This window comes from Brachyistius frenatus, unplaced genomic scaffold, assembly GCF_029030835.1.
Source record: "Brachyistius frenatus isolate BFR_SWC_R1_liver_20210118 unplaced genomic scaffold, ASM2903083v1 Contig_86, whole genome shotgun sequence".
Classification (NCBI taxonomy): Eukaryota; Metazoa; Chordata; class Actinopteri; family Embiotocidae; genus Brachyistius; species Brachyistius frenatus.
Window position 1 is genome coordinate 189,909 of NW_027210685.1, and position 27,175 is coordinate 217,083.

General features: G+C 40.9%; 1 protein-coding gene across 7 annotated transcripts in view; it reads left to right on the forward strand.

Moving 5' to 3' along the window:
• mtss1lb (MTSS I-BAR domain containing 2b) overlaps nucleotides 1–27,175 on the forward strand; it is a 71,750-nt gene that overhangs the window by 32,290 nt on the left and 12,285 nt on the right. For 3 of the 7 annotated variants that reach the window (XM_069709854.1, XM_069709856.1, XM_069709857.1), the window contains exons 4-10: nucleotides 18,479–18,563; nucleotides 19,429–19,520; nucleotides 20,342–20,416; nucleotides 22,275–22,283; nucleotides 24,335–24,492; nucleotides 25,784–25,891; nucleotides 25,985–26,082. In XM_069709854.1, the coding sequence (XP_069565955.1) occupies nucleotides 18,479–18,563; nucleotides 19,429–19,520; nucleotides 20,342–20,416; nucleotides 22,275–22,283; nucleotides 24,335–24,492; nucleotides 25,784–25,891; nucleotides 25,985–26,082 (625 nt within the window). Of the gene's footprint in view, nucleotides 1–18,456; nucleotides 18,564–19,428; nucleotides 19,521–20,341; nucleotides 20,417–20,763; nucleotides 20,788–22,274; nucleotides 22,284–24,334; nucleotides 24,493–25,783; nucleotides 25,892–25,984; nucleotides 26,083–27,175 lie in introns of those variants that run through there. The other 4 variants (XM_069709855.1, XM_069709860.1, XM_069709858.1 and 1 more) reach the window with 3 other exon arrangements.

Sequence of the window (27,175 nt, forward strand, 5' to 3'; positions counted from 1 at the left end):
GAGAGCGAGAGTGTGAGAAAGAGAGGGAAGTCGTGGCAGAGAAAAAATAGCCGTGTTGTTGCCAAGAGGAGAGGAGAAATCGGAGCAAGATGGCTTAATTGCCTTTTACAGATAGCATGCCATTCACGGTCAACTGGACACAACACTTGATCTGATAGTTGACCATGCAACCAAAGTGACTGAAGTGGGCTTTTGTGCGATACATAACTGGGTTATCATGATTAGTCATGGAGGGAAGGGACCCGGTGGTATTCAGTTACCACAGGGTCAGTGACCTTGACCCTGTGGTAACTGAATACATTATGATATATAATCACAATTTAATTGTCTCTCTTTCTCCAGGTTTTTCTCTCTGGTGTCCAATTGTAGTCAGAAAATCAAATAACAGAAAACAGTTTAGCTAAGTTTTTTCAGAAATGTTGGTGCCTGGAGCAGCTCACCGCAGTGCTGCTGTTGAAATCCACTTTTCTTTCCGTCTAGAAGCACCTGCAGGGATTACAATTTGAAATTCAGTTACTGAAATACTGTCAGAAATCCCATTAATGCTTTGTTCCTTTAACATTTTATCTTATCAGTTTGTTTTCTGAAGTGCTGCGTCGGGCTGAGAAATAATTATTTTCATTATGGATTAATTTAGAAATTATTTTCTCAGGTAATTAATTCATTATTTGTTTTATATGATATATACTGTATATAATGTCATACAAATGTCCATTAAAATTTCCCACAGACCATGATGACCTATTTTACTTTACAATAGTCAACCAACATTTCAAAACACAAATATTTTCAGTTAGTGAATTTAACAATTAGTTTGTTATTCTCCATTTTCCAGTAATCTGTCCAAGACTGCTGATCAGACATGAACATTTTACAGGAAAACACTGCAGTCTGTCAAGTTATTAAGTGTGATGAAAGTTCTCTGTTTGGGTAATTGATTCACTTTTCAAACGCATGTCTTCCATAACCTGGTTGCTTGTAAAAATCGGTACAAACTTCTGTTTCTCTTTTTAGTGACAATTTCATGTCCCCAGATTGTAATGAGGAACTTAATGAATACACTGTTAAAACTGGGGCGTGAGTTGTAATCACCTTTCTTTCTTTCTTTCTTTCTTTCTTTCTTTCTTTCTTTCTTTCTTTCTTTCTTTCTTTCTTTCTTTCTTTCTTTCTTTCTTTCTTTCTTTCTTTCTTTCTTTCTTTCTTTCTTTCTTTCTTTCTTTCCCACCCTCTCTCCTCCCTCTGTAAGTAGGCCATGGCTGAGAGGCCTGTTGTTTTAGAGTGCTACAAAACAACATTATTGTCTTTAATTAAGCCTCAGCCTCTGTGTGCATCTATCTCCCTCCTTCCACCCCCCATTCCTTTTATTTCCCTCCTTCTCACTCAATCCAAACACTGCTGTCCTCTTCCCTCCTCTCTCTTTTTTTTTTTTCTTCCTCTGAGCTCTCTTACTTCCCAAAACGTTTCTCCCATCAAATCCCGTCTCCCACAATTCCTGTTCCTCCTTTGGCCTTTCCTTTCCCTCCATCCCTCTTTCTGTCTCTGGCAGCTCTCTTTGGACATTTCCTGATGTCACAGTGCACTATTGTCCCACAGGTCAACAGCACAAGACACACACACACACACACACACACACACACACACACACACACACACACACACACACACACACACACACACACACACACACACACACACACACACACACACACACACACACACACACACACACACACACACACCATGCAGTGCACTCCCTCAGTAAGCATGGGAAGCTGAGCTCAGTCAGTCTTGCTGCTCCGAAGCCAATATTCTGTTTAATCAGACAAGAAACTGGCTGAGGACTGGAACGCTTGTGAGAAAGAGTGCCTGTGCTTGTTTCTGGGGGTATTCAAATATTAATTAAATATTTTCTGAAAAGTCAAGTTTTGTCATCTAAGATTCAGTAACTAACGGAGTTTGTCAAAATATTGCAGCAACACTTTACAGCATGTATGAGGGAGAACGTCATATATTAGTATGTGTGCATGTGCGTGCTCAGAGTCAGTGAGAGTTAGGTGTTAATCCGCAGCATTAACAGCCATCAGCCAGGCGTGATAACTAGTGTGGCTGCTGCTGGCTCAGCTGTACACACACACACACACACACACACACACACACACACACACACACACACACACACACACACACACACACACACACACACACACACACACACACACACACACACACACACACACACACACACACTTTTACTGCTATCCATCTGAGGACCCTCCATTGCCTACATTAGATGACATCATATTGAAAATCCTGATGTAATGATCTCACCTCAGCCCTCTAACCTGAAGGAAATTCTCCATTATTTGAACATCATGAATGCTCTTTTGGCTGATGCTATTTTGGTGAAGTATTGAGGTTTTTCAAATGCCCATTTCTTTTATCGATAATATTATGAGTCTGTTTGTCTGTAACATAACCCCTCCTGCTTTCATCATGTGAAGTACAGTATGCGTTTGTATCCGGCTGTCATGATGCACACAGAGTCTGAGTGCAGCTCGCTGTATGTATGTGCTCCTTGTCCATTCACTTTTTCGCCAACCCTACATCCCAGTCTCCTACTGGGTTTGTTGCCATGGCAACAGTGGCACACACACACACACACACACACACACACACACACACACACACACACACACACACACACACACACACACACACACACACACACACACACACACACACAGAGAGGTGCCAGGGTTATGTCTTGGAGGACTCTTTGTCTTACCCCTCATTTATCCACACACTTTCATTACAAAGAGTATTATTTTTGTATAGAAAGATGATGGAACATCATTTGTGACCTTTGAATCAAAAATGTGTCAAAACATCTCAATAGTGGCGTTGTGGGTATATAGTGGCTGATTTGGTGCGTGTTACAGGCTGTAAATGATGTTACTCAAAGAGTCACGACCCACCCTTCTCTCATCGTGCTCATTTTTGCTTGTTCTCCGTAACGTCTTTTTCTGTGAGGGTCAGGAGTGTGCACAGCAGCGGATGAGCATTCATGATGATCAGACTACATTACCCACAATGCTATATTTAGACCACTGCAGTGTGTGACTCAGCACAGACAAGCTTAAGTCTGGTCTGACGCCACAGCTCTGACTGGTAATGCTGCAACACTAAAGGTACAATTATATACACATTTAATTCACATTATCGTTTTGAGAAAACTGGGTTGCAAAAGCAGCACCATGGCAACCAAATCTATATGATCCAATGTTACAACACATTTGTCTCAGAGGGCATTACAGTCAGCACATACGACACTCTCCGTCCTTCGACCCTTGATTCATGTGCTTCGATCTAATACAACAACATATATTAAAGATAACAAAGTATTGTTAAGAATTATACTTGCTGTAATCAACTAGCATTTAGTTAGTTGATGTTTATGTAAATCATGTGTGTGTGTTTTAGTGACATGGAGGGATGCATTAGTCTAAGATGAAACAGCCATTATAATTACAAGAAGGGTTCATATCCATTTATTTGCATGCGTGCGTGTCTATGATCCCCTTTCTGCCATTCTGACACACAAAGACACACACAGGCCACTTCTGTTGCACTGAAGCAGCTCATTTGATGCATCCATGCAGATGGCATGCTGCATGTACCATCTGTAGGATGCAGAGTTACCACGTTGTGCATGTTAAGATGTGAATGTTATTCAGGCTGAGTGAGAATGTGTGTTCATACTGTACACGAACATATGCGAAGGTGTGCTTCATGAGGTGTTGCATGGGGACACGCGTGTAGCCGTGTGTAATCGTGGAATGAAGCAGATGGGCAGTGGATTCCAAACATTTTCCCGCTCATGTATGTTAGTCATGTTTTCAAGCCTTGGTATGTGCTCTATATGCAAATCAGAGTGTAAGGAAGGCCTTTGTGTGACATGTGAGTGAGACAATAACTCTATTAATTGCTCCTATCTATAATTATAGTTTAAGAACGACTAGTTGACTTCCCACACAGAAAGTATTCTTGCAGGACACTGATCATGTATGACCTGCAGGGTTGATTTCTCGACCTGGATTTCTTGCTATGTGCTTAATAAATAATACTAATAATAAAGCACCACCTGACAAGAACACATGGCAGTAGGTCAAATCTTAAACTTGACAGACTTTAAGTGTTACACCATGGAGGGAACTCTTCAACTTCTGTGAATTTCAAAATAACGTTTGCATCTTTCTTTTGATTAATACGTTTCGTAGTTCCGGCTGCTGGCTCAAGCTACTGTACATGTCTGGAAACTTTAGGTGGAAAAAAACTGTAAAGAGAACAAGCCCGATTATTTCACCCTTCTTTGTAAAAAGTTTCTGTTGCTTTGAGGGAAAAAGCTAAACTCTGGATTAGATTGCATGACTCATTAGACATCGTATTTACCAATAAATGGATACAAATATCTAACATGTTCTTCAGGTCTGTGTGGGGGTCTCCAGTATCTGTTCTTTAAGTAAGAATATTTAATCAACTGCAAAGTGAGAAAACTTCCCAGCAGCTACAATCGTTCAGCTGACCATCTCAACACATGATACCGGAGAATACACACACACACACACACACACACACACACCAACGGTGTGACAAAAATATGTTACTGAGATAAACTTTCACTTGAACTTAATTCAGAGAGGCTTTCTAAGTATTTGCCGGAGCAGTGAGAGCTCTTTCAGATCATGTGTCATGTAGCCTTGAGAGGTTAGGAAGTGCAAACAGCTCAGAAAACCAGCCACTCAACAGCCGGCAGCACCTCATCAAAAAGCTGCTTTGTTTCAACTGTTTGGCTTTCTTACCAGATTACCATCAATGAACAAGTAGGTTTTCATCTTTTTCAGTGCAATAGCAAGTACTGTATGACATCAATCTGAAACTCAAACTTCAACATACATATACTATATTGATGTCAGATCAATATCAGGTTGTTAAGATGCACAAATGTGGTTTCAATTGATTTCCCTTTGCATTGATTCTAGTTCAGTGTCAGGTTGCTGTATCAGAATACAGTGAATATGAAACAGTAGTGCTGCATGATAATGTAGTGATATTGGTTTTCCATATCAGGACAGGATGTTTTAAATGCATGAATGAGGTCATCAACTCTGGAGCTGGAAGGGGTTCAGGTATTTGTTCAAGGACGCATTAACAGGATGGGTGTCTGCGCACAACCCTGATCCTGACCAGTCTTTCTTCACAATATGATTCTGTAGGGCAGGTTCTAATGCACGTCATGTTAAGGATATCCTTATTGCACTCCGTGGATTAACACACAGCTCCCACGTGCAAAATTTGGAGCTTTGAGTATTACAAAATAAAGTAGATAAGATGTTATAGTCAAACATAATTAAATAATACAGGTAGTCAAATGTTTAAAATGGAGTCAAACAGACATATAAATCAGATTACCTTTACTTTAAACCCCAATTGGTTTGTCGTAAAAATGTTTTTTAACTATTTATCTCACACTTACTATTTTTTGATTTTGACATACACTGATACAGACTGATCATCTATGAATTTACCATCATTTTCAGTTTAAGATAATTGCATTGGCAACTACTGTAGCTTAAACCTGCAGTGCAGAACTTGTGTCTCCGCCTTCTGTCGGTGATAGTAATTACACAAACACTGTTGAAACATGCTAACGTCATAGGCTTGGCCAAAGCCTACCACGTTGCCACTGTGGTTGTAAATAAAATGGTGGACAAATTGTTTGTAGTGCCACATCACCCGTGAAATTGTAATATTTTCAACTTGCACAGACGTCTTTGAATTGACTTTGTATGTAATCTCTCCACGGGAATAATTTGCTTTGCGTTTGATCTGAGCACACCGTTCGACTAGAACAGTTGCTAAAGTATTATTGCATGCTAACCAAATAGTCAGCTAGTTAACTAAAATGTTCTTTATTCACATACTCAGTTATATTTGTTGACTTGATCAAATATGTCCGACACTTTTCTCAGTTTACGGACTCCATAGCTCTCTTCTAAACCTGTGGGAGAAAAAAATATGCATACAGTAGTCAACAGTCTTTCTAGCACCACAGAAAGTTTGCATTTTTCGGCATGAAGAAGAAGAAGAAGAACAGGTAAGATCCGATCAGAAATGTTTGCAGCCTATAGATTTCCAATAACTTGCGTTTTCTCTCCTCCTTGTAGACTATAGTAAACAGAGGCAGGGGAAATCCAATGTTAAGCCTATTAAGTCCCACTTACCTCCCACTTTTTTTCCCCTTCCTCTCTTTTTACCTTTTCCACAGTTTTCCTCTGTATGTCAGTGTGAGCTGGCCTGGCATGGTTTCACTTTCTGTGTAGATATTTTTAGCATCAGAAGCTGTCCTTTGGCAGGAACCCCTCATTTCTGAGTAAATATGCCCTGTCTGGTGACCTGAAGTTCAGCCCGGCCTTGGTCTCCAGGGAGCGACTGTGTATCTGTATTTCAGTTTGTATATTCTCGTGTGCCTTTATGTGTGTGTTAGTGAGTATGTGTGTGAGAGAGATTTACAGCCCCTGTAATCAAAGCCAGAGAATGTGCATGCTTTCCCAGGCCCAGCTGACTCCACTCTTAAGCATTACACCGCACTGCCTGTTCAACAGTACCCTGCATCTTAATGGGTCCAAGACTCAGGGCTTTGGGGCACATGTAGACATCTGTGCATGTCTGTTTGGCGACTAAGGAAGTAGTCTGGCAGTGGACTTCCTCTGTGATGTTAAAGAAAGTTCTTTGATGTCAGCTTTGTTTGCCAAGTGGTTTGTGTAATCCTGAAGGAGTGATGTTTTCTTGCAGATCGTGCTGTATTCAGGTGAGATTTTCAGGATCTCAGGGTTTATTAATGAGGCCCAATTTTCAGCTGTCTCTAATTACTTTTAAGTTAAGCTACTGGCTTCGACTTTGAGGATAGGAATGGCTGTTTTATGCAAACCAAAAGTACAATTTATCACAGCACTGTTGCACTGAATTGCACTACATATTTGTTATTATTCTGTCCACCTCCTGTAGATCTATATACTCATTTTCCTGTTTGGGGCTCGTAGTAGAAGTATGTCTTGGCTGCAGACTTTCCTGGAGAGACTGAGTCTGTTTGGTTTTGTTTGATGTCTGTCGTGTTCAGTTTGAATTATCAGTCTAAAAGCTTTGTACTTGGACAAATTTACAGTTTCTGATGATGTGATGGCACCTCTGCTTACTTAACTTAAGTTTTTCCTGCTGGATGCATGCTGTGATATGTCACAGCATATGTCATTTATTTCTGGCATTATTGTAATCAGTATGACATAAAGTATCATCGTTGGCATAAAGTGTGAGAGGCTATTATCAGCCTGTGATGTTCTGTTGGGGAAAAGGTACTTTTACCACAATACAACATATAAATGTTGCTAGTTGTGAGGACTTTTAAAATAGTCATGTAAAGCAAATACAGCATGAAATTTTATAACAATTTAATAAATGTAGAAGGTATCTCATTTACATAGGTCACAAAGTGAAAGCTAAAAATGCTGAATACCATAAAGGGTAATTTGAGTCCTCTGTGGCATTTATAGCAGCTAAATGGCATTAAATAATCCATAATCACCACACAGTTTACAGTATTTAGTTCACACTGCACTACACTGAGAATGAGATAACATACCTGCAAACCTGTATTCAAAGTTTAATATTTATTTCCTAGATTCATTTTAACTATTATTTTTTATTTTTTTATTTGAATCAAGCTTATGACTGGATGTACTGTCAAAAAAGGCGTTGAATTACCTGTGAAGTAGACATTATGGCCTGTTCATTCGATAGATATACCACTGCTCTGCCTCTTCTCCACAACTGAAGTCAATTTATTATGTGACATCAGTAAGAAGTCCTAAATGTTGTACATTCATTGAAAGCAGCAGGTGACCCCAGTAAACAGGACTCTCCTGTGTTTTTATTCCAATTACTGAGTAAAAGTAGATTGAAGAGCTTGTTGTTGTTGTTTTTATTGTGACCGCACCACTTCAAAACAAATGTGTTGATGCCGCGTGACTGGGGGAAGAACTGATCGGCCGTGGAAATCAACCAGACTGGACCAGAACATTGATTGTTCAGGTTCATCACAGCGGACACTCCTCTGGGTCACACTCTCCAGAGTCGCTAAAGACGAGGTCTGATGAGGAGCAGCAGAATTAAACTGCAGCTCGGCTCACTGCAAAATACATAATCAGAATATTATAGATCATACACGATAACAAAAGCAAACTATACATTTTATTTCAACACGGTTGAACAATTTCTGTGCGGACATAATGGAAGATTAAATCTCTTTTGTTAAACCAAGTTTTACAAGATCCTCCAGGTAATATAAACAGAAAAAAATAAATAAAACACATTTTCAATATTGTGAATATTAAAAGAATATAATTTTTAAAAAGTCTTAATTTACATCAATTTAATTGACAGCTGTGTGAATACAGCTCTTGTAAGTTATTCAGCCTTGTGAGTGTCCTTTCAGCTGTCATTGCCTGTCTTAGCTTCCTGTCACCACGTCTCCATGGCAACAGGAGTTGGGGTTGAGGGACATATTTTGACAGGAAGTGACCTCATCATGACCTTCTGGCTGATGTCATGGGTCCAGTGAGGGGGTCAGAAGTCAAAGCTGGCATGTTGTAGTGTGTGTGTGTGTGTGTGTGTGTGTGTGTGTGTGTGTGTGTGTGTGTGTGTGTGTGTGTGTGTGTGTGTGTGTGTGTGTGTGTGTGTGTGTGTGTGTGTGTGACAATTTCTGTCTACTTGAAGAATTTCTGACTGACAGCACATATTGTTCCGGTCCTGTGGAAGTTTGACATATTTTAGTCGATCAAAACAAGTTGGAGCTGGTGTCAGGCTGCAGCTGCTGTAAAAAAATATCCACTTTTACAAATTAAAGGTCAAAACACGTCACAGCTGTTTGCATGAGAGAGATTATATCAGGGTGGTGTAGGAGGTTGTTTCCAGTCTCCTCCAGAAGGAGACTGGAAACCTAGAGGTTAACAAGTGAACAAGAACAAGTGAACTTCAAGGTTAACTTGTTCCTCACAAACTGCTGATGGAGCTCAGCAGATGTAGCAGGTAATTCAAACCCTTGAACTGCTCTATTTAAAACATCCCTGTTGTTTGGACAGAGGTTTGCCTTTGTTTAAGATTAATTGGTTTGTTTCTACCAAAGTGCGTCGCCTTAATTCTTAAAATCTTTTCTCCTGCTGCCTCTGATCTCAGCAAACGGCAGACGGGTAAACACACTCGCCAGGAGCTCATCTAAAATTGATGCACTGGCTGTAAAAACACCCGACTCAATAGTTACAGTCTTGTGAAGCTGAGATATTTATATATTGTGTATATATGTGATTATATCATCTGTAAGTAGTATGTACATTGTCTCAACAGTATCAAGATCCACCACCGTCCACAGCATTCCTTGTATGTGTAAACATAATTTGCCAATAAATCTGATTCTGATACGTTGAACACAGTTCAGGTGAGCTGTGTTCCTTTTCTGGGTTTTTAATCATGGTATTTACTCATTACCAAATGTCACACATGATCTCACCACAGTAAACCTGATGTTACCACTAGTTTTCTCCTCAATAAATGTCCTTCCAAACCACGGCCTCTTGTGGCTTACTGCTTAAGTATAATGTCTCATGCTGTAATGCATTCCTTCAGCATGCGGTATTGGAGGCTTGCTACACAGGATGTACACTGGCACACACATCGCGTGTGCAGCGTAGATGCTGTTGTATCACAGACGGCTTGTTTTGGCCGGGGTGACTGGCTGCCTGGTCGTCTGGAAAGCACAATCTCTGACTTGCTTTCATGGTGAGAGGAATATCTAGGCCTCATGAATAATTCTGCTTTATCTGGCGCTGCTACTACTGCAGTCTCTCTGCCTCTGCCCGTCTTCCCCTCTTTAATCCGTCTCCTCATCACCTCCGTCTCCTCCTCTCTTTGTCTCCTCCTTCCCTGGCTTTCTTTTGGTCTAACTCTCTCCCCTCCTTTTATTGTTGCTGTGTCATCGCAGGGATGCGATGTGTCAGGGGAACAGATGGGCGGTTGCTGCAGACGTCTGTAACCTTGGCAACTGCATCCTCACCTGCCCTGGCATTAACCGTCTCTCCTTGTTATGCCACCCGAAACACAAAAGCACCATCATCCTTGACTCCATGTTCCTCTTCCTCCTTATATCACCGACTGCATAATTTCCATCCTCTATTGTCTTCCTCCTTTAATTCGTTTTCTTTTTCCCGTCAAAATGTGTGTGTGTGTGTGTGTGTGTGTGTGTGTGTGTGTGTGTGTGTGTGTGTGTGTGTGTGTGTGTGTGTGTGTGTGTGTGTGTGTGTGTGGATTGATGTAGTTACACTAAATATCAGTTAACATCCACAAAGGCTTCTTGTTGTTTGTGTCTTCCTTTTTCAGTTCCCTTTGTGCTACATGAGATATTTGTCGTGTTTTTTAATTTTTTTATTTAAACAAAATAGCAGGTGCTTTGAATCAGATACAGCATAACAAACTCTCATTTTTTCAGAGTTAAAGCCTTTTCATTCTGATGGTTGTTTTAGGTACAAAATAGAAGATATGACTTAATTATTGACCTGCTACTCAAGGACATATACAGAGCATCCGGAAAGTATTCACAGCGCTTCACTTTTTCCACATTTTGTTATGTTACAGCCTTATTCCAAAATGGATTAAATTCATTTTTTTCCTCAAAATTCTACACACAATACCCCATAATGACAAAGTGAAAAAAGTTTGTTTCAAATTTTTGCAAATCTATAAAAAAATAAAGAACGCAAATATAACATGTACATAAGTATTCACAGCCTTTGCTTAATTCTTTGTTGAAGCAGCTTTGGCAGCAATTACAGCCTCAAGTCTTTTTGAGTATGATGCTATAAGCTTGGTTCCTATTTTTGGGCAGTTTCTCCCATTCTTCTTTGCAGGACCTCTCAAGCTCCATCAGGTTGGATGGGGAGCGTCGGTGCTCAGCCATTTTCAGATCTAATTGCAGATATACATAGAATCCTTGTTGTGGCCAGTTGGAGTGGCGCATTTCTAAAACTGATGTAACTATAAGACTGATGCCACAATGTTTTCGAAAGAAAGCACAATGTACACACACACACACACACACACACACACACACACACACACACACACACACACACACACACACACACACACACACACACACACACACACACACACACATACAGAGAAAGACATGCATATACATGCAGAATGCACTTATACAAGTAAACATGTTTGTAGGTTTTAACCTGCTGGTCAGCTGGGTCTTCTCTTTTTTGCTGGTTTGCTGGTGTGAGTGTGGATGGTTGTCTGTCTCTCTGTGGACCCTGTGATGGACAGGATACCTGTCTGTAGGGCACCCTGCCTTTTGACCAGTTTCAGCTGTTATAGTTTCCAGCCCCATGTGACCCTCTACAGGATAAAGCATGTAATGGATGCATGTTTGCTTGCATTGCACAGAAAAATGAAAACCGCAGGCTGACAAATCTGTCAGCGAGATCATGGATGATAGTTGCTATGGAGATGCACCGGTGGGAAGGCCAGAGATGCTGGCGAAGAAACAGAGAGAGACAGATGCTATCATGAGGGAGCAGAAGAGGCTCAATGATTTGCCTGTGTATAAGAGCATGTGTGTGTGCAACTGTAACTGTAATCCTAGTGTACCAGTAATTACGCCACCTAATCACATAATTCTTGAATAAAACTGGTAATGGTGATACTTAAAGTAACGACCTCTGAGGTCTCTGTTTCGTTCTCTTGGGTGACACCTGTGGCGTTAAGTGGTAATTGCAGCTTTTTGGCTCCAAACAGTGACATTAGTCAGTCGGACACACTTCACACACAAGTGAGTTGAAGGGAGCCTGTTGCGTTAGCTCTGCCGACCTGTCAGGGGGAAGACACTGTTGAGTGTTCAAAAACGTGCCACTAACTTTGCACCACTTCTGGAAGTGCAAATGCAAGAACTTTATTCGGTGGGCCCACGGGCTCAGTCACGATTGTGTGACCTCACAGGGCGATATAAAATGACCGAAAACACATTTATTTAAATGACAATCTCTTGAGATATAATTTTAAGATATGATGTTGTCTGTTCCTGTTCCCCCGCTCTGAGCACTTGTCCGGTTTCCACGGTGAGTTTGCTGTGTGTGTGTGACTGACTGCAGACTGCTGGATGTGTATGTGGTACTCCTCTCTGTCCTTCAGCCTCTCTGTGTGGTTCAGACTTTTGTTTCCGTAGCAGCAGACAATATGACCTCAGCAACATTCTGATTCTCACCTTAGCAACGAGCCAAGATCTGCACTGTCATGGAAACTGTAACAAACCTGTCAGTTAAGTCAGTTGCTAGGTGACGAGGACGAACAGTGACTTCGCCGTCCACTGGTCGGGCTCACACTTTGACTAAACATGATCAAATCTGTTCTGGGTTTTAAACAGAAAGTGTCCTGAAAGTGATCCCGCTGTTCGCACAAATGTCTGTCAGGGACTGAATGCGTGAGCGAAGACTACTTTTGCATTATCTCATTATCTTTTAAGTGAGCGTATTGTGAGAGAAGGCGTCGTGAGGTAACAGCTCGTCCTGAAAAACTCACCATGAGCCGCCAGGAGCTCCGTCAGTGTCAGCCGTACGCTGTATGGCACCACTGGTTGGCCAAATGCTTTGACTTCCCTTATCCCTTTCAAATTAAAAGCACCCTAGTGTTTCACACTAGCCAGATACTGTACCAGGTTTTGACCCATTGTTGTTAAATATCAGGTGGTATTACTAATAATCCATATAGTGACCATTTGATTGTGACCAAACCAGCTAGGTGATGAGTATTTGCTGTGTTTAATATGAATTATACAGTATTTGTTTTACAGTATAAATTATACTACATCTTTGGAGCTACACGGCTAGTATTCAGTATCTTGTTTGGTTGGGTCTCTGTTACAAACAGTAACATGTACTGTATGTTAACAAGCAGCTTTGCAGCCAGAAAGCAGATCAAAAGCAGGAAAGGTAGAGTGAGTGAAGGGGAGAGGAAGGACAACGTAATGAGGGAGTCCCTCCTTCTCTCTGCAGGACAGCTGACAGAATGAGGGTAGAGAGAAGTGGGATTATCTTTGAACTCTGTTACACTGCAATTAATGGAAAACAAACAAACAGAAACAACAATACCAAAAAGTACACATAGGTGTATTTTATGTTAAGGTGAAAGGGATTCCTGTAGCCTCTGATCTTTTGCCTCAAACTTAAATTACACAGCCGTTTCCCAGAGGGAGCAGACTTTGAAAACAGGAGCCTGCTGCATACTTTTAAAATGTTCTTTTTGTATCATGCAAAAAAATAAAAAAAAAAAAATCCTCTGTTAATATTTTGGGTGATTATTGTTGTTTGTTTCCATACATTTGACCGAATTCACTTTACTTGTAAGTGTATACCAGTCACCCATTGGCTACATGGAGAATATGGCCTTTTTATAAGAATATATTTTGTGTTGCTTTGAGTAAACCTGATACACTTACACTTACCCACTTACACAGCCAGCAGACACAGAGCAAGATTAGTGTGGCAGCATTTAAGTCTAATATTCAGTTTCCTCTGAATAAAATTGTAATCTTTTGTTGTTAAATGCTGCACTATTTTAAACAGCTAATCACTAACTTTGTCTGTCTGCTCTAAATGCTGAATAAGTAGTTTAAAGTGGCTTCATCAGAGTATTTTCATTGAAAACAGCTGCATGCTGCATCTGGAAACTATGCTGCTAAGAGTCATTATAGTAAACTAAAACAGTAATGATGCTGGCTGAAAGATGATGATGATTCTCTGTGGGTTGGTCATTACTTCCAGACCTTTTGATATTACATGTCGTCATTTGATGTTAAGATAAATATAAGCACCAATCAACTACAGCATCAAAATCCCTGACAGGTGAAGTGAATAACATTGATTGTCTCACCTGTCAAGGCTCAAAATAAATCAGACAGCAAGTGAACAGTCAGTTCTTAACGTTGATGTGTTGGAAGCAGTGATTGACGTTAGTATCTGAGTGACTTGAAGAAGGACCATCTTGTGATAGACGACTGGATCAAAGCACAGCAGGATGCTCTATGGGAAGAAGGCAAGCCAGTAGAGGCAATGTTCTGCTGGGAAACCTTAACTTTGACATGTACCACCCTCCTACACACTGTTGCAGGCAACGTACAACCATTCATGGCGATGGTATTCCCTGATAGCAGAGGCCTCTTTCAGCAGGATGATGCTCCCTGTCACATTGAAACAACCGTTCATGAATGGTTTGAGGAACCACAGAGTTCATGGGATTGACTCGAGGTCTGAATCCAATCGAGCGTCTGTGGATGCTGGAAAAACAAGTCCAGTCCATGGAGGCCCCACCTCACAGTCTCCAGGACTTAAAGGATCTGCTGCTCAGGTCTTTGTGGCTGATACCACAGGACACCTTCAGACGTCTTGTGGAGTCCAAGCCACAACGGACCAGAGCTATTTTAGTAACATAAGAGCGACCCACACAAAATTAGGCAGGTGGTTCAATGTTGTGGCTAACATTGTAGATTATTGCAGCCTTAAGTAACAACAGTCATATATGCATCCATATTTTATATTTTATTTTACTAAATCTACTTTTTATTCTGTCAGTTTTCTTACTTTTTATTCTGTATCTTTTTAACCTATGCTGCTGTAGCAAAACAACTTCCCCTCGCGTATCTATCTATCTATCTATCTATCTATCTATCTATCTATCTATCTATCTATCTATCTATCTATCTATCTATCTATCTATCTATCTATCTATCTGTCTATCTGTCTATCTGTCTACCTGTCTACCTATCTACCTATCTATCTATCTATCTATCTATCTATCTATCTATCTATCTATCTATCTATCTATCTATCTATCTATCTATCTATCTATCTATCTATCTATCTATCTATCTATCTATCTATCTATCTATCTATCGAGTCTGTCTGTCTGTCTGTCCCCCGCCCGTCCGTCCGTCCGTCCAGTCACATAGTTACATCAGATTTCCATGACTATAGCCTGCCGTACTTGGCAACAGCAGCTGTGATGATATATTGATGATGGAAAAAGACTCGTCCCCGTAACGCTCATATTCCTGCACAACTTTATGAATACGAATGCTTTTTAGCAGTTAGAGTGTGACGGCCCACCCTCCTCGTTTCCTGTGCTGCTCAGTCCTGTTTCCTGACTGCAGCCTGGATGGGTCATCAGGGAGAATCAGCTGCACCTGAGAAGTGGGTGAGGCTACATCTAGAAGACCATGCTCTCTCTCTCTCTCTCTCTCTCTGGCTGGGCAGCTCTCCACTTACACCTCCACAATGTTAACCACTGCTCTTTACTTTTGTTTTGCCCTTTATTTGCACACATTTGCACTTTACACTTTACACAACTGATGCCATCACCAAAACAATTTTGAGTATTTAAATTGACATCTTTTTGTGTGCGTGGACTCATTTGTCACAAGCCTGAGCCGAGTTTGTGACATAGTGTAAGACAGTTTCACACCTCTGAGCTCTGCCTTATTCCTTACTGCCTGTGTCCACATTTGTTTTTGTTTGTGTTTTTGTTTTCTTTTTGCCAAATCATTATGAAATCACAGACCCACAGTCTGTGTACAATTAACCCTCATTCACATAACAGCATTAGAATTGCAGCTCTGCGTGAAACATCGTCCAATAAGGCAAACTAAGGTTTGAGCTTTGTTTGGCCTCTTCTGGTTCAAATAAAATGCTGCAACATGATGATTTGCACTGGAGGAAAATTAACGCTGACTTACATGCACACACACACAGTAGCTGTATTCCAGATGTGAGTAGTGTGTGTGTTCTCATCCAGTTGTTGATCTCCTATATAGACTGAGAGATCTGGTAATAACAAACAAACAGGAAGAGAACCATCATAAATGTAGAGATCAAACACACACACACACACACACACACACACACACACACACACACACACACACACACACACACACACACACACACACACACACACACACACACACACACACACACTTGGCTGTAACTCCACTCCCATGGTTCTCACTCCAGCAGTAAGCTCATTAAAATGTGCAAGGCGACCCCTCTCGTCCTCATGCTCTCTCATCTTCCCTCCATCTCTTCCTCTCTCATTTCATTCCCAAATCATCCTTTTCCTTAGAAACCAAATATCACACACTCGCTCTCTTGATGAGCTTCACTCCTCTCCTCGTCGTCTCAACGATGTGGGATAGGATCCTGTCCTCAGCACACACGGTTCAAAATACTGCTACAACTGATCGGCATGCATGGTGTATACTTGTATATTCTAAGTATGTGTGTTTGTCTATGAATGTGTGTGTCTGGGGGAGGGTGGCTCTCCTTTAATGAATGGTTGCCGGGTAGAACAGGAGGCGTGAGGGAGGAATTTGTTAATTATGAATGGAGCAGTTCTCTCTGGAAGTGAACAGCACACAGTGTGTGTGTGTGTGTGTGTGTGTGTGTGTGTGTGTGTGTGTGTGTGTGTGTGTGTGTGTGTGTGTGTGTGTGTGTGTGTGTGTGTGTGTGTGTGTGTGTGTGTGTGTGTGTGTGTGTGTGTGTGTGTGTGTGTGTGTGTGTGTGTGTGTGAGTGTATAGGAATGTGGTAGCACATGTGAGTATAGGCCTTGTGTTTTAACATCTGCAGACTAGCTGGTCAAGAAATTAATTGAGCAGTGCTAATTACCATTGAGCTGCTCATGAGCAAGGCATTTTCGACTGATCAGTCTGCATCCTACAGAGCAGTTTCCTGTTGCCGTCACACAGTGACCGTCACCCCTGATTACCCTCCTCACAAGTTCGGTCAATTTTTTACAAAGCTCATCATTTTAATTACCAAACAATTACAGCCCTGCTGTGAGGATGTGCTTATGCATGGTGGTGCTTTAAGTTAAATGCTAATCTTGGCATGCTCACTGTGATAGTGTTAAAATGTTGATGACAGATGGAAAGCTTTTAGTGTGCGAACATTTGCCTATCATCCCTAAACAATGAGTACAGCTGAGGCCGATGGGAATGTCATTACAGTGTATTGCAAATATTTGGTCCTAAACAAACATATTTTGGAATCAAGAAGTCACTGTGGTTCACACAATCAATGATTTTGGGATCATAAATGTCTGTACAGAACATTTATCTGAAAGATGTCAAAGCACTTTCCTCCGAGACAAAAAAAAGTCTCCTTTATGAATGGATTTGTAACGTACGAAACACACACTCTGGTACACTGAGATCTCTGTGCAAATCTTCTGCGTGCATGTTTTATGTGATGAAATTAGAAATAACTATTAATGTTAGAAATAACTAACTTTCTAAAGTAGGAATGTAAATGAGACTATTGTTGTTTAAATAATTAAATCAACGTTCACTTTTCACATTAAATCACTTTGTTGGCAAACTAAAACTGTGCATAAAAAGCATTAGCAGTTTAGTTAGACATGGTTTAATTGCTTTAAGATCACATCGTTCATTGTGAATCATTTTTTGAGACACTGGATTTTCAGATTGGGATGAAACTATTAAACTAGCACATAACATTTTGGAATGACGCTCTTCCTCCCTCTGCACTCCTTGTATTTTACTGTGTAAGCCTGCGTAAACCCTCATGATAAACAGTGTCTCTCGAGGAAATCCCATTTGGCTGCTGTTTAATCAGAATTTTCCAGTGTGTACATTTGGGTGGCAGTAGTGATTATGGTATTCTCCAGGCGCTGTATACTGTATAAACTCTACCTCTGCTGGAAAGTCTTTAAGTCCAGAGAATGCGAATGAAGCTGTAATCACCCTTTTTTCGTGTTGGCTTTCCACCTGTACAGAGGCGGCAGCAGCGCGGAGCACCTTGTTTGGAAGTCTGCTGTGTCTGCCATCACTTAAACTGACTTAAACTCCGGGGTCAGCTTTTTCCACATAGACCTACTGCCTTAAAATAGACTGGTGTTTACAGCTGCAGGTTAGCTGAGCACGAAGCTGGGTCTCTGAGCGGCTGGCTCTCACACAAACACACACACACTCACGAGATACTACTTTATTTGGACGCAGATGCGAGTGTGTATAGTGTCTACGAGAGGCACTTCTGTGTCTTGTGTAAATACTGGCTGGATGTAAAAAAAACACATCTGCAGTTGTTCATGTGTCTGAATGATTCAGTGCTTTTATCAGCCTTGACTTTATACTGCACACGAACAGCTGTAATATAAATACTGATCACAGCTCTGTGATCTGTGTTTCTGTAGAACAAAAAAAGAGCAATGAAACGCTTTGGTAAAGTCTGTTTGTGTGTGTGTGTGTGTGTGTGTGTGTGTGTGTATGTTTCAAGATATGATGTTTTGTGTTTCCAGGGGCAACCAGAGATATTGGTTCAGCTCTAACCAGGATGTGCATGAGGCATCGCAGCATTGAGGCCAAACTTCGCCAGTTCACCAAGTAAGATACATACACCTACGTAAACCTTCCTCATTGCCTCTCACCTTCATCTTATTCCCTTTCTTTAGTTACTTCCATTGCTGATCTTATCCTGTAGCCCATCATGGTTTTCTGAGGTCGGAAAATGTTCAACCTCATATGCATTTCCATCTAAAGCTGACCTTGTTTCAGGGCTACGATGGGACAAATGTCTGGTGAGGTTTTCTTTTTGCTGTATGGATTCCATTAGGAACATTTCTCTGTCTGTGCATATTTAAAAGACTGTATATAAATACAACCACTGGCACGCAGCACAGACCACTCCGGAAACCTCACAGAGAGTCTGTTGTCAACCATTGTTTGCTTTTTTCTTTCATTCTTCATAATATCTAATGACTTTTCCACAGCAGAAACTATTACATTGATGGAGATAATGATAGTGGAGATAATGATGATGATGATGATGATGATGATGATGATGATGATGATGATGATGATGGACTGAAGACTGAATGAGTCTTAACATCCTCGTGTGTCTGTGTATAGAGTTTGTATACATGGTCCATTAATCTGACATTTACCTGATGTGTGAGCATTTGTTTCACATATGTGTGCATGTGTGGACGGAGGGAGGACAATGTTCCAGATACAAAAATTATGAATTGGAACAATACATAAAGGGTATTTATATAATGAGTTGTGAATAGTGGGGGTGGATCCTGTTAACTCTCTGTCTTGTCAAGACGTCACATGGTGGAGATATTTTCCTTAGCCACTGACTCTAAATGAGAAATCAATCCTTATTCTCCATCTCCATTATAAGCATTGCGTCTAACCTGTCCTCTAATTTATGCATCTTCTTCTTAAATCTCCGTCCCTCCGACAGCGCTCTGATGGAGAGCCTGATCACACCTCTCCAGGACAAGATTGAAGACTGGAAGAAGACGGCCAACCAGCTGGATAAGGATCATGCCAAAGGTACACTAACACCACAGTTTATGATGCTGATTCATTGTTAAGGTGAAGCCCCACGTCCTCTCTGCTGAAGCAGCTTCAGTACAAGTGCAGTGTACCTACAGCCGTGTGAGGAAGAGACCACTGAGAAGGGTGGATTAAAAAAAAGAAGAAAGAGTTGCACCTGTTTGATCAGTTTAATCTGATTGTAGATCCTTTGATATTAAATTATCCAGAGCACTCACTTCACTTACACTAAAGAAGGATCCCATCATGTTCGATGTTCTGTTCTGTTGACGACATTTCTGGATGTTGCTGGATGACATTTGAAGTGCTGAGTCCTCGTCGGTTGACTGCAGGTCATGTTGCACTTAACTGATGATCATTTATATTATTTTATGCCACAAACAGCTCACCAAGAAGTAACTAATTATTTATCAAGAGAAGACTGGACCACATCATAAATAGTTATGAACCGATGCAAACAGGATGACTTAGCATGTAATATTAAAGGGTAAAGTTCATGTTTTCAAATGCTAGATAACCTTGCATAAAGATCTATATTGCTTCCAGATCATGTAGAATACTGTTTCTTTGTAGTTTTTTTTCAGCAGGGTGGTGTGATCTGCAGCCACAGTTAATGTTCAATGTTGATCTGGCTTTCATCACTTTGGATTGATGTTTCCCTCCAAGCGATGTTAATCTCTGTATCATTGACCTCTGTGCTGAGCAGCTTCTGAAAGTGTTTTTATTTCAGCTAAAAATGTAAATGCGAGATAATACGAGTTCACACAGAGGCCTTTACATTCCTCTTACTAAAACATCTCTGTTTATCCTCTTTCAAGAGTACAAGAGGTCACGCCACGAGATCAAGAAGAAGTCATCTGACACCATGAAACTGCAGAAGAAGGCTCGTAAAGGTAACCGTCAGTTGTCTGACAGTGGAGCTCCGGCTCGTCTCACAGATTATGGCTGGCACGGTCACTCAGACACCGTCACTTCTACTTGTATCACTGGTGTTTCTGTGTAGCTCATGTGTTGTAGCTGCGGATGCATTTGGACGTCCAACTCCTATTAATTACTGCTATTTCTATGAATTTACCAATGTTGATAAAGAATTTTTAAACAAAATCAGCAAAATTTGCAAAAAAATTGACACAATTTTGATATATTTTTTTTATATCAGTTTGGCACCCAAGATAAAAGACGATATTACAATGATTATATTCAATTCCAACACAAACATGCCGTCAATGAAGTGGAGGAGCACAAAGTGAAGATCAAATGACTTGTGAGTTTATGTTGCCATCTTGTGGTGCTCAATAGTATTACAGGTTCCTGACTCATCCTGAATCGTGAGGCAGCAACCAATAAGTGTTGCTTTCTTTCTAAAACAGCCTCCATTCAGTTGCCAGGCAGATAAATACGTAATATAACATGTCTGTAAAGCATTTTACGTATTTGCATATTTTACAGTACCAGTCCAGTACTGCCCTAGTTATTCAAGAGTTTTCCTTTAGTTTTCCTACATGGTAGAACAATACTGAAGACATCAAAACTATGAAATAATGCTTTGTTTTGTGCAAACAAAGGGAAATATGTTATTCATTTTAGATCCTTGGAAGCTTTTACTTCGTTGGCAGCTTTGCACACAATTTATGCTCATGAGCTTCATCCACTTTAAATGTTTTTTCAGCAGTTCCCACATTGTGCTGAACTCTGTTGGACTCCTCTTCCTTCATTCCTACTCATCCTAAACCATCTCAGTTTATTTTTGGTCGGTCATCTGGCCCCCATCATGCTGTTTAATGGTCATATAGTTCTTACAGAGGTGATTTGTGGGTCATTGTCCTCTTAAAGAAACAAATTAATCTCTGCAGCAAAGGTAACTCTTCACCTGGCTCTGGGTTCGAACTTCGGCTCGGACCGTCTGTGTGCAGTTTGCATGTTTTCCCTGTGCCTGGTGGGGTTTTTTCTGGGTCCTCGGCTTCCTCCCACCGTCCAAAGACATGCATGTTAGGTTCATATTTTTTTCTAACTTACCCGTAGGTGTGAATATGTGCGTGAATGGTTATCTGTTTCTTTCTGTCTTTCTGTGTTGGCCCTGTGATGCACTGGTGACCTGTTCCGGGTTTACCCTCCAGCCTCCTTCCCCGTGACCTTGTTCAGGATAGAGCGGGCCTAAATGATGGATGGACATTTTTGTTATTCATACATTATAGCTGTGATGTCTTCAGGATTGTTCTGATGTGTAGAAAATCAAAAATAAAGATAAGCCCTAATGAACTAGGTGTGTTTAAACTTAGGATGGGTCGTGTATGTCTTATGTTAAAGGCAACTCCATGATTGCAGCTCAGAGAATGTAGGATATACTTAAAGTAGATTTTATCTTATGTAAAATAATGAAAATACAGGAAATGTTATGCAGAAAAATGATACTAACATTACAAATATATAAATATGATCCATTCTGTAAAACTGTTGCGCGGTGTCCATTACTATTCTGTTTGCCGGTGTCTGTTAGCCCTGTCATGGCTGGTGCTTGGTGGTATTATTGTTTCTGGAGTTATTTTGCTCTAACCCGTGGCACTGTGGCTGTCTTGTGATGTCTACCTTGTACTAACCTTAACAATGAGTTCTGCTATTTCTGCCCCCCCCTTCCTCCCCCTCTCTCTGCCCCCCCCCTCTCTTATTTTGCTTTATTTTTGCTGTCGCCCCCTCTCACTGCCACCGACTCTCTGTCTCCTCTTCCCTGTGGTATTTGTCCCACTCTTATAGAGATCCAGGGTAAGTATCAGCCTGTCAGTCACCACTGCTCTGCTGCCTCACCTTTTTTGTTAGTCCAGTCCCCAACCTTTCCCTGCAGACAGGGGTTGTCACAAAAGGGTGGTCATGGAAAGGTTTTTTGAGTATACAGTATTTGGAATTTGTTTTCAACACTGAAACAGAAATGAGATTTCTGGGAAACACGGAGCTTAATCAGGGCTGGAGTCACACACCACTGGGCCTGAAAAATAAGCTGTGGGCCATTATTTACCCCACTCTCTGAGTATTATTGCGGTAGTTAGTAATTAGAATTAGCGAACAGTTTATGGTAACTTATTTGCTTACGTACATTTTTTTAAATATACCACAAAAACACGATAAAAACTGAAATAATGAAAGCCTTAAAGCTCGATCTTTTCCTCAGGCCCCCTCGACAACACAAGGTCTCAACATCAGGAAACAATGCAGGTGTTATTTTAAGGCTGCCACCATTTTAGTTTAACTATGAAACACATACTGTGTGTTGGGTCTTCAGAGGCCCGAGGACTTTATCACAACCCGTCGTATTCCCTCATGTTTCACAGTGAAGCCCTCCAGTTCATACTAGTCTTAAAAATATGTGTTTTTAACAATCTCTGGTATCAACGTCTCTGGTGTCAGAACTGATGAAAAGCTGATACAGTCATTAGAAATCCAGCGTTTAGCCTCATTTTATGCGCAAGATAAAGATGTTTCATTATGTTTGCAGCACTATGTTTGATGTTGAAGGGTTTTGATGACAGTTACTCAGAGATTAAAGACGTGCTTGAAGTAACTGATGAATCTAATTTTGTCACACAAGATGTGGAGGAATGTTTGGTAATTATTAACATTTTACATTTAAAGAGTAAAATGTGTTTTTGTGTTACATAAACTCACAAAATGATTTTACATAGGTGCTTTTGAGCAGGACGAATTGTTGCACACTTTGCCCAGTGGGTAATCCAACCTTGATTGTAATAGAAATCACTCTACGAACAATCAGACAATAACACAACAGCTCCATTTATTGTACCCACACAATTCCTGAGAACAGCCTTTTCTGTCATAATCCCTGACTGGAGGTCATCTAATAGGTGTAAAACTTGTTTTTGTCATTTTATTTCTCCATTGAAAAGTATTAAATCTGCGACCATGACTTTTTAGAAAACTAGCTGCAACATAACAGTTACTCAATAAGCTCCTGGTGATGGAGTTCAGCCTCTATAGTAACTTCCATAGTTCCTTTAACTCCCGACAGTGCATGATGTAATGTAACTTCTTCCTTGACTCCTGCATGACTTTTGTAGCTGCTATTATTAGCTTTGTAGTGACACCTCAGGCTCTGGCTCGACTCTCACGCTCCCTTTCCTCCCTCTCGCTCCCGGATAATGCTGACATCTTCACAGACTTTTTTGCATGCTGTAACACTACAAAGATGTATTTCGTGTCTTGTTTTCTATTCATTGCATTTCGTGTGTTTTTCTCTACATAGTAGATAGGATTCAGATCTCCAAAACCACCCTTATGAACCGACTGTCTCACCTCTTGTCATCGTGTGATCTGTTCTGTTTTTAAGACAGAAACACATTATTTGTGTTTTGGCTCTGTCCTGTAATCATGTTGGGTGTGGACTGACACCCTCACACATCGTGATCTGCTTTTTATGCATACTTTTAGTCTAAGTCTTAGTTTATTGCAAAGAGAGACCATAGAAGAGTAACAACTAAACTGTAAACTGTGACACATGTTGCCACGTACATTAAAATGCAAATAGATAAATACATATTGAAGCAGAGCTAAAACATTGAACAAAGTGTTGCTGCTTACTGATTGTTTGAACAGTGTTTTATAGAAAGTAAATGCTGGTGGAGTTAAATATCATCAGACCACATCGCCTCAATGCCCACAAACACTTTTTCTGCACCTCCATCTCTCTTTCTTCTTGCCTTTTCATCCACCTACTCTGGTGGAAACTTCTACCTGCCTGTCTAACTCTTTTCTATATCTTCTCTTACATTTCTCTCACCACCTCTGTACCCTTCCTGTCCCAGGGCGAGGGGACCTGCAGCCCCAGCTGGACAGCGCCATGCAGGATGTGACCGACATGTGCCTGTTGATGGAGGAGATGGAGAAGCAGGCGGTGCGCCGTGCCCTGGTGGAGGAGAGGGGTCGCTTCTGCACCTTCATTGGCTTCCTTAAGCCTGTTGTGGTGAGGACAGAGGAGGAGAATGTGATTAGACAAGGGGCCAAAGAATTGCTGACCTGCTGCACAGTGTAACCATGTTGTTGCTGAAAAAGGTTAATCAGACCGAAACATTACCGACAGTAACCAACATAAAATGTTGCTCGTCCACCTGCTGGGTGTCATGAAGTGCATCGCAAAGCTGAAATGAATTCTACCCCATGAGCTGAACCTGACCAGTAAGGAATACTAGGTTTTGTGCAATATTATAGCAGCTGTATTTTCTATTTTGTTGTTGTTAGTCCCATAAGGTATCAGTTCTATCAGTTCTCTCTCTAGCATAATGTTGCAAATACACTTCACACACTGGTCATGTCACACTCCTATATTTAAGAAAAATTGAAGCCCAGAATATGATGTTATTCACTGTAAGTCATTTATTTGTCATTAATAAGTATTATGAAAAAAACATGAAAGGAGGTAGTTTGTCATCGTCAAAGTGGTCTTATTCTTTGTACATAAATACAATCAAGAGAACCGCTCTCCTTTTTTTCTGAAATGTATGCAATTTGGGGTTTTATTATGTAACATAAAAATATCTTGGGCTCCATAAATGACAGTTCAAGAATTATTAAAATTGCATTTGGTGATTACAGCACTAACTTCACTGTGTTCAATGTTTTTAAGTGTGTTGCCGTTGTTGTGGCTCATCTGAAACTCTGCATTGACTTATGCTGTGTTCCAAATGGCGTACTTGTGTACTAACACTCACTATTTTGGGTGCATAAGAGCGTTCACACTGTCAAGTACAGAAACATGCAGTGCTCTACAAACGGTCCAAAACGGTCCAAAAGAGAAATGTAAAACGCTGAGCACTTTTCACCCTAAACGGTTGCCTTCTTGTGCTACGTAGATGAAGGGGACGGACCACCGGAGTAAAGAATTGTATCCCTGCTGCTGCTGGACAGAATAATCAGTGTGTTTATTGAGTGTGTTAAACAGAGGCCATACATTTTTTTTTTTTTTAATGTTTGGGTAGAATGATTAAAGGTTTAGTTGTTTTTGTTGGTTATGCTTTTGCATGCTGAGGTTATTTCCGGTCAGTGCGGAAAGACAATGCGCGGTTTGAAATAACACTGTCAAAATTACTGCACTACACAAGTAAGAGTCCGAACACTTAAGAGCACTATTTGTTATGGTATAAGAGAAGTATGTCACTTGGAACACAGCAATAGACTTAGAGGTGAAATTAGACAACATATAGTGATCGAATGGGGAGGTCAGCAGAACAATTGACTGTTTCTATCTTGTTGTTTAGAATGGAGAGATCGCCATGCTGGGCGAGATCACACACCTCCAGGCCATCATTGATGACCTCACTGTGCTGACAACTGATCCTCACAAACTGCCCCCTGCTAGTGAACAGGTGAAGAGCATGCACACACTCAGCTCGTGGAGTATATAAAGAAAGCCACAAATGCAGTAGAAAATGTATCTAGCGCCTTCTCGTGTCTCTCAGGTGATCAAGGATCTGAAGGGGTCAGACTACAGCTGGTCCTATCAGACCCCTCCATCATCCCCCAGCAGCTCCGGCTCACGCAAGAGCAGCATGTGCAGGTACTCACACACACAAATACACACATGTACACGCAGACATAACAAGTACTTTATACCAGTGATACATATACTAAGAAAGAGGAGCTGTCCTTGATGTTCATGTTCCACTGTGACTGGTGGTCCTTCTGTGTATATGTTTGTCCATCATTACTGTTTGTCCAGTCGTCTTCAGTTCAGTAGAATCTGTGGATATTGAACCACAACCTTCAGAAAAACAGCACTGAACATATAGAATTTTGGCATAAATAATAGAGTTTTACTTACAATCTGTGCTTCATTAGGCTGCGGATGGATGTTTGAAATCAGAGTTTAGGAATAACAAAATCAATAGAAGAATACTGTAAACTAAACACTAATTTATGTGGTTCTTTGTCTTAAAAAATGCACTGTGTAATGTATGTGTATAAGCCAGTTTCTGTCAGTGTGTGCATGTAAAGCATGCAACTTCACAGCCTGTTTATTGTGTGTGTGTGTGTGTGTGTGTGTGTGTGTGTGTGTGTGTGTGTGTGTGTGTGTGTGTGTGTGTGTGTGTGTGTGTGTGTGTGTGTGTGTGTGTGTGTGTGTGTGTGCGCGCGTGCCCTGGATTCTCACAATTTTACACACTCTCTGACGTCCCCCTCCTGCCCTTTTCTCCCCCCTCCTCCACCTCCCTCCCCCTCCCTCTGTCCGACCTCCATTCTCTGAACTTTAATCTTTCTCCACTCGTCTTTCTTCTACTTCCTGTGTCTTGTTTACGTGCTGTCATGTGATTTGCCCTCTTTCTGTCCTGCTGCGTGGTTGCTTACCTGGTTTCTTTAATTTTCGGGGTCTCTCCACTTTTAACTGTGACTTGTGTGTGACTTTACTGCATCATCGCATTGTGGGTTTTCACTAACCTGATGAACCGACAACTTGCTGTGAACTCCTCCTGAACTTCAACCCATCATGTAAAACGACCACTAAATCTCCCAATGCCTCCTCAAATCATCAACTAATCCTCTTCATTAATAACCAACTCCTCATATCTTATCAATTTTATTTGAACTGCCTATCCCTGAATCTAACCATCACTTTGACTCATTCCCTGTAATCACGCTGTCTCTCCCTAAACGCT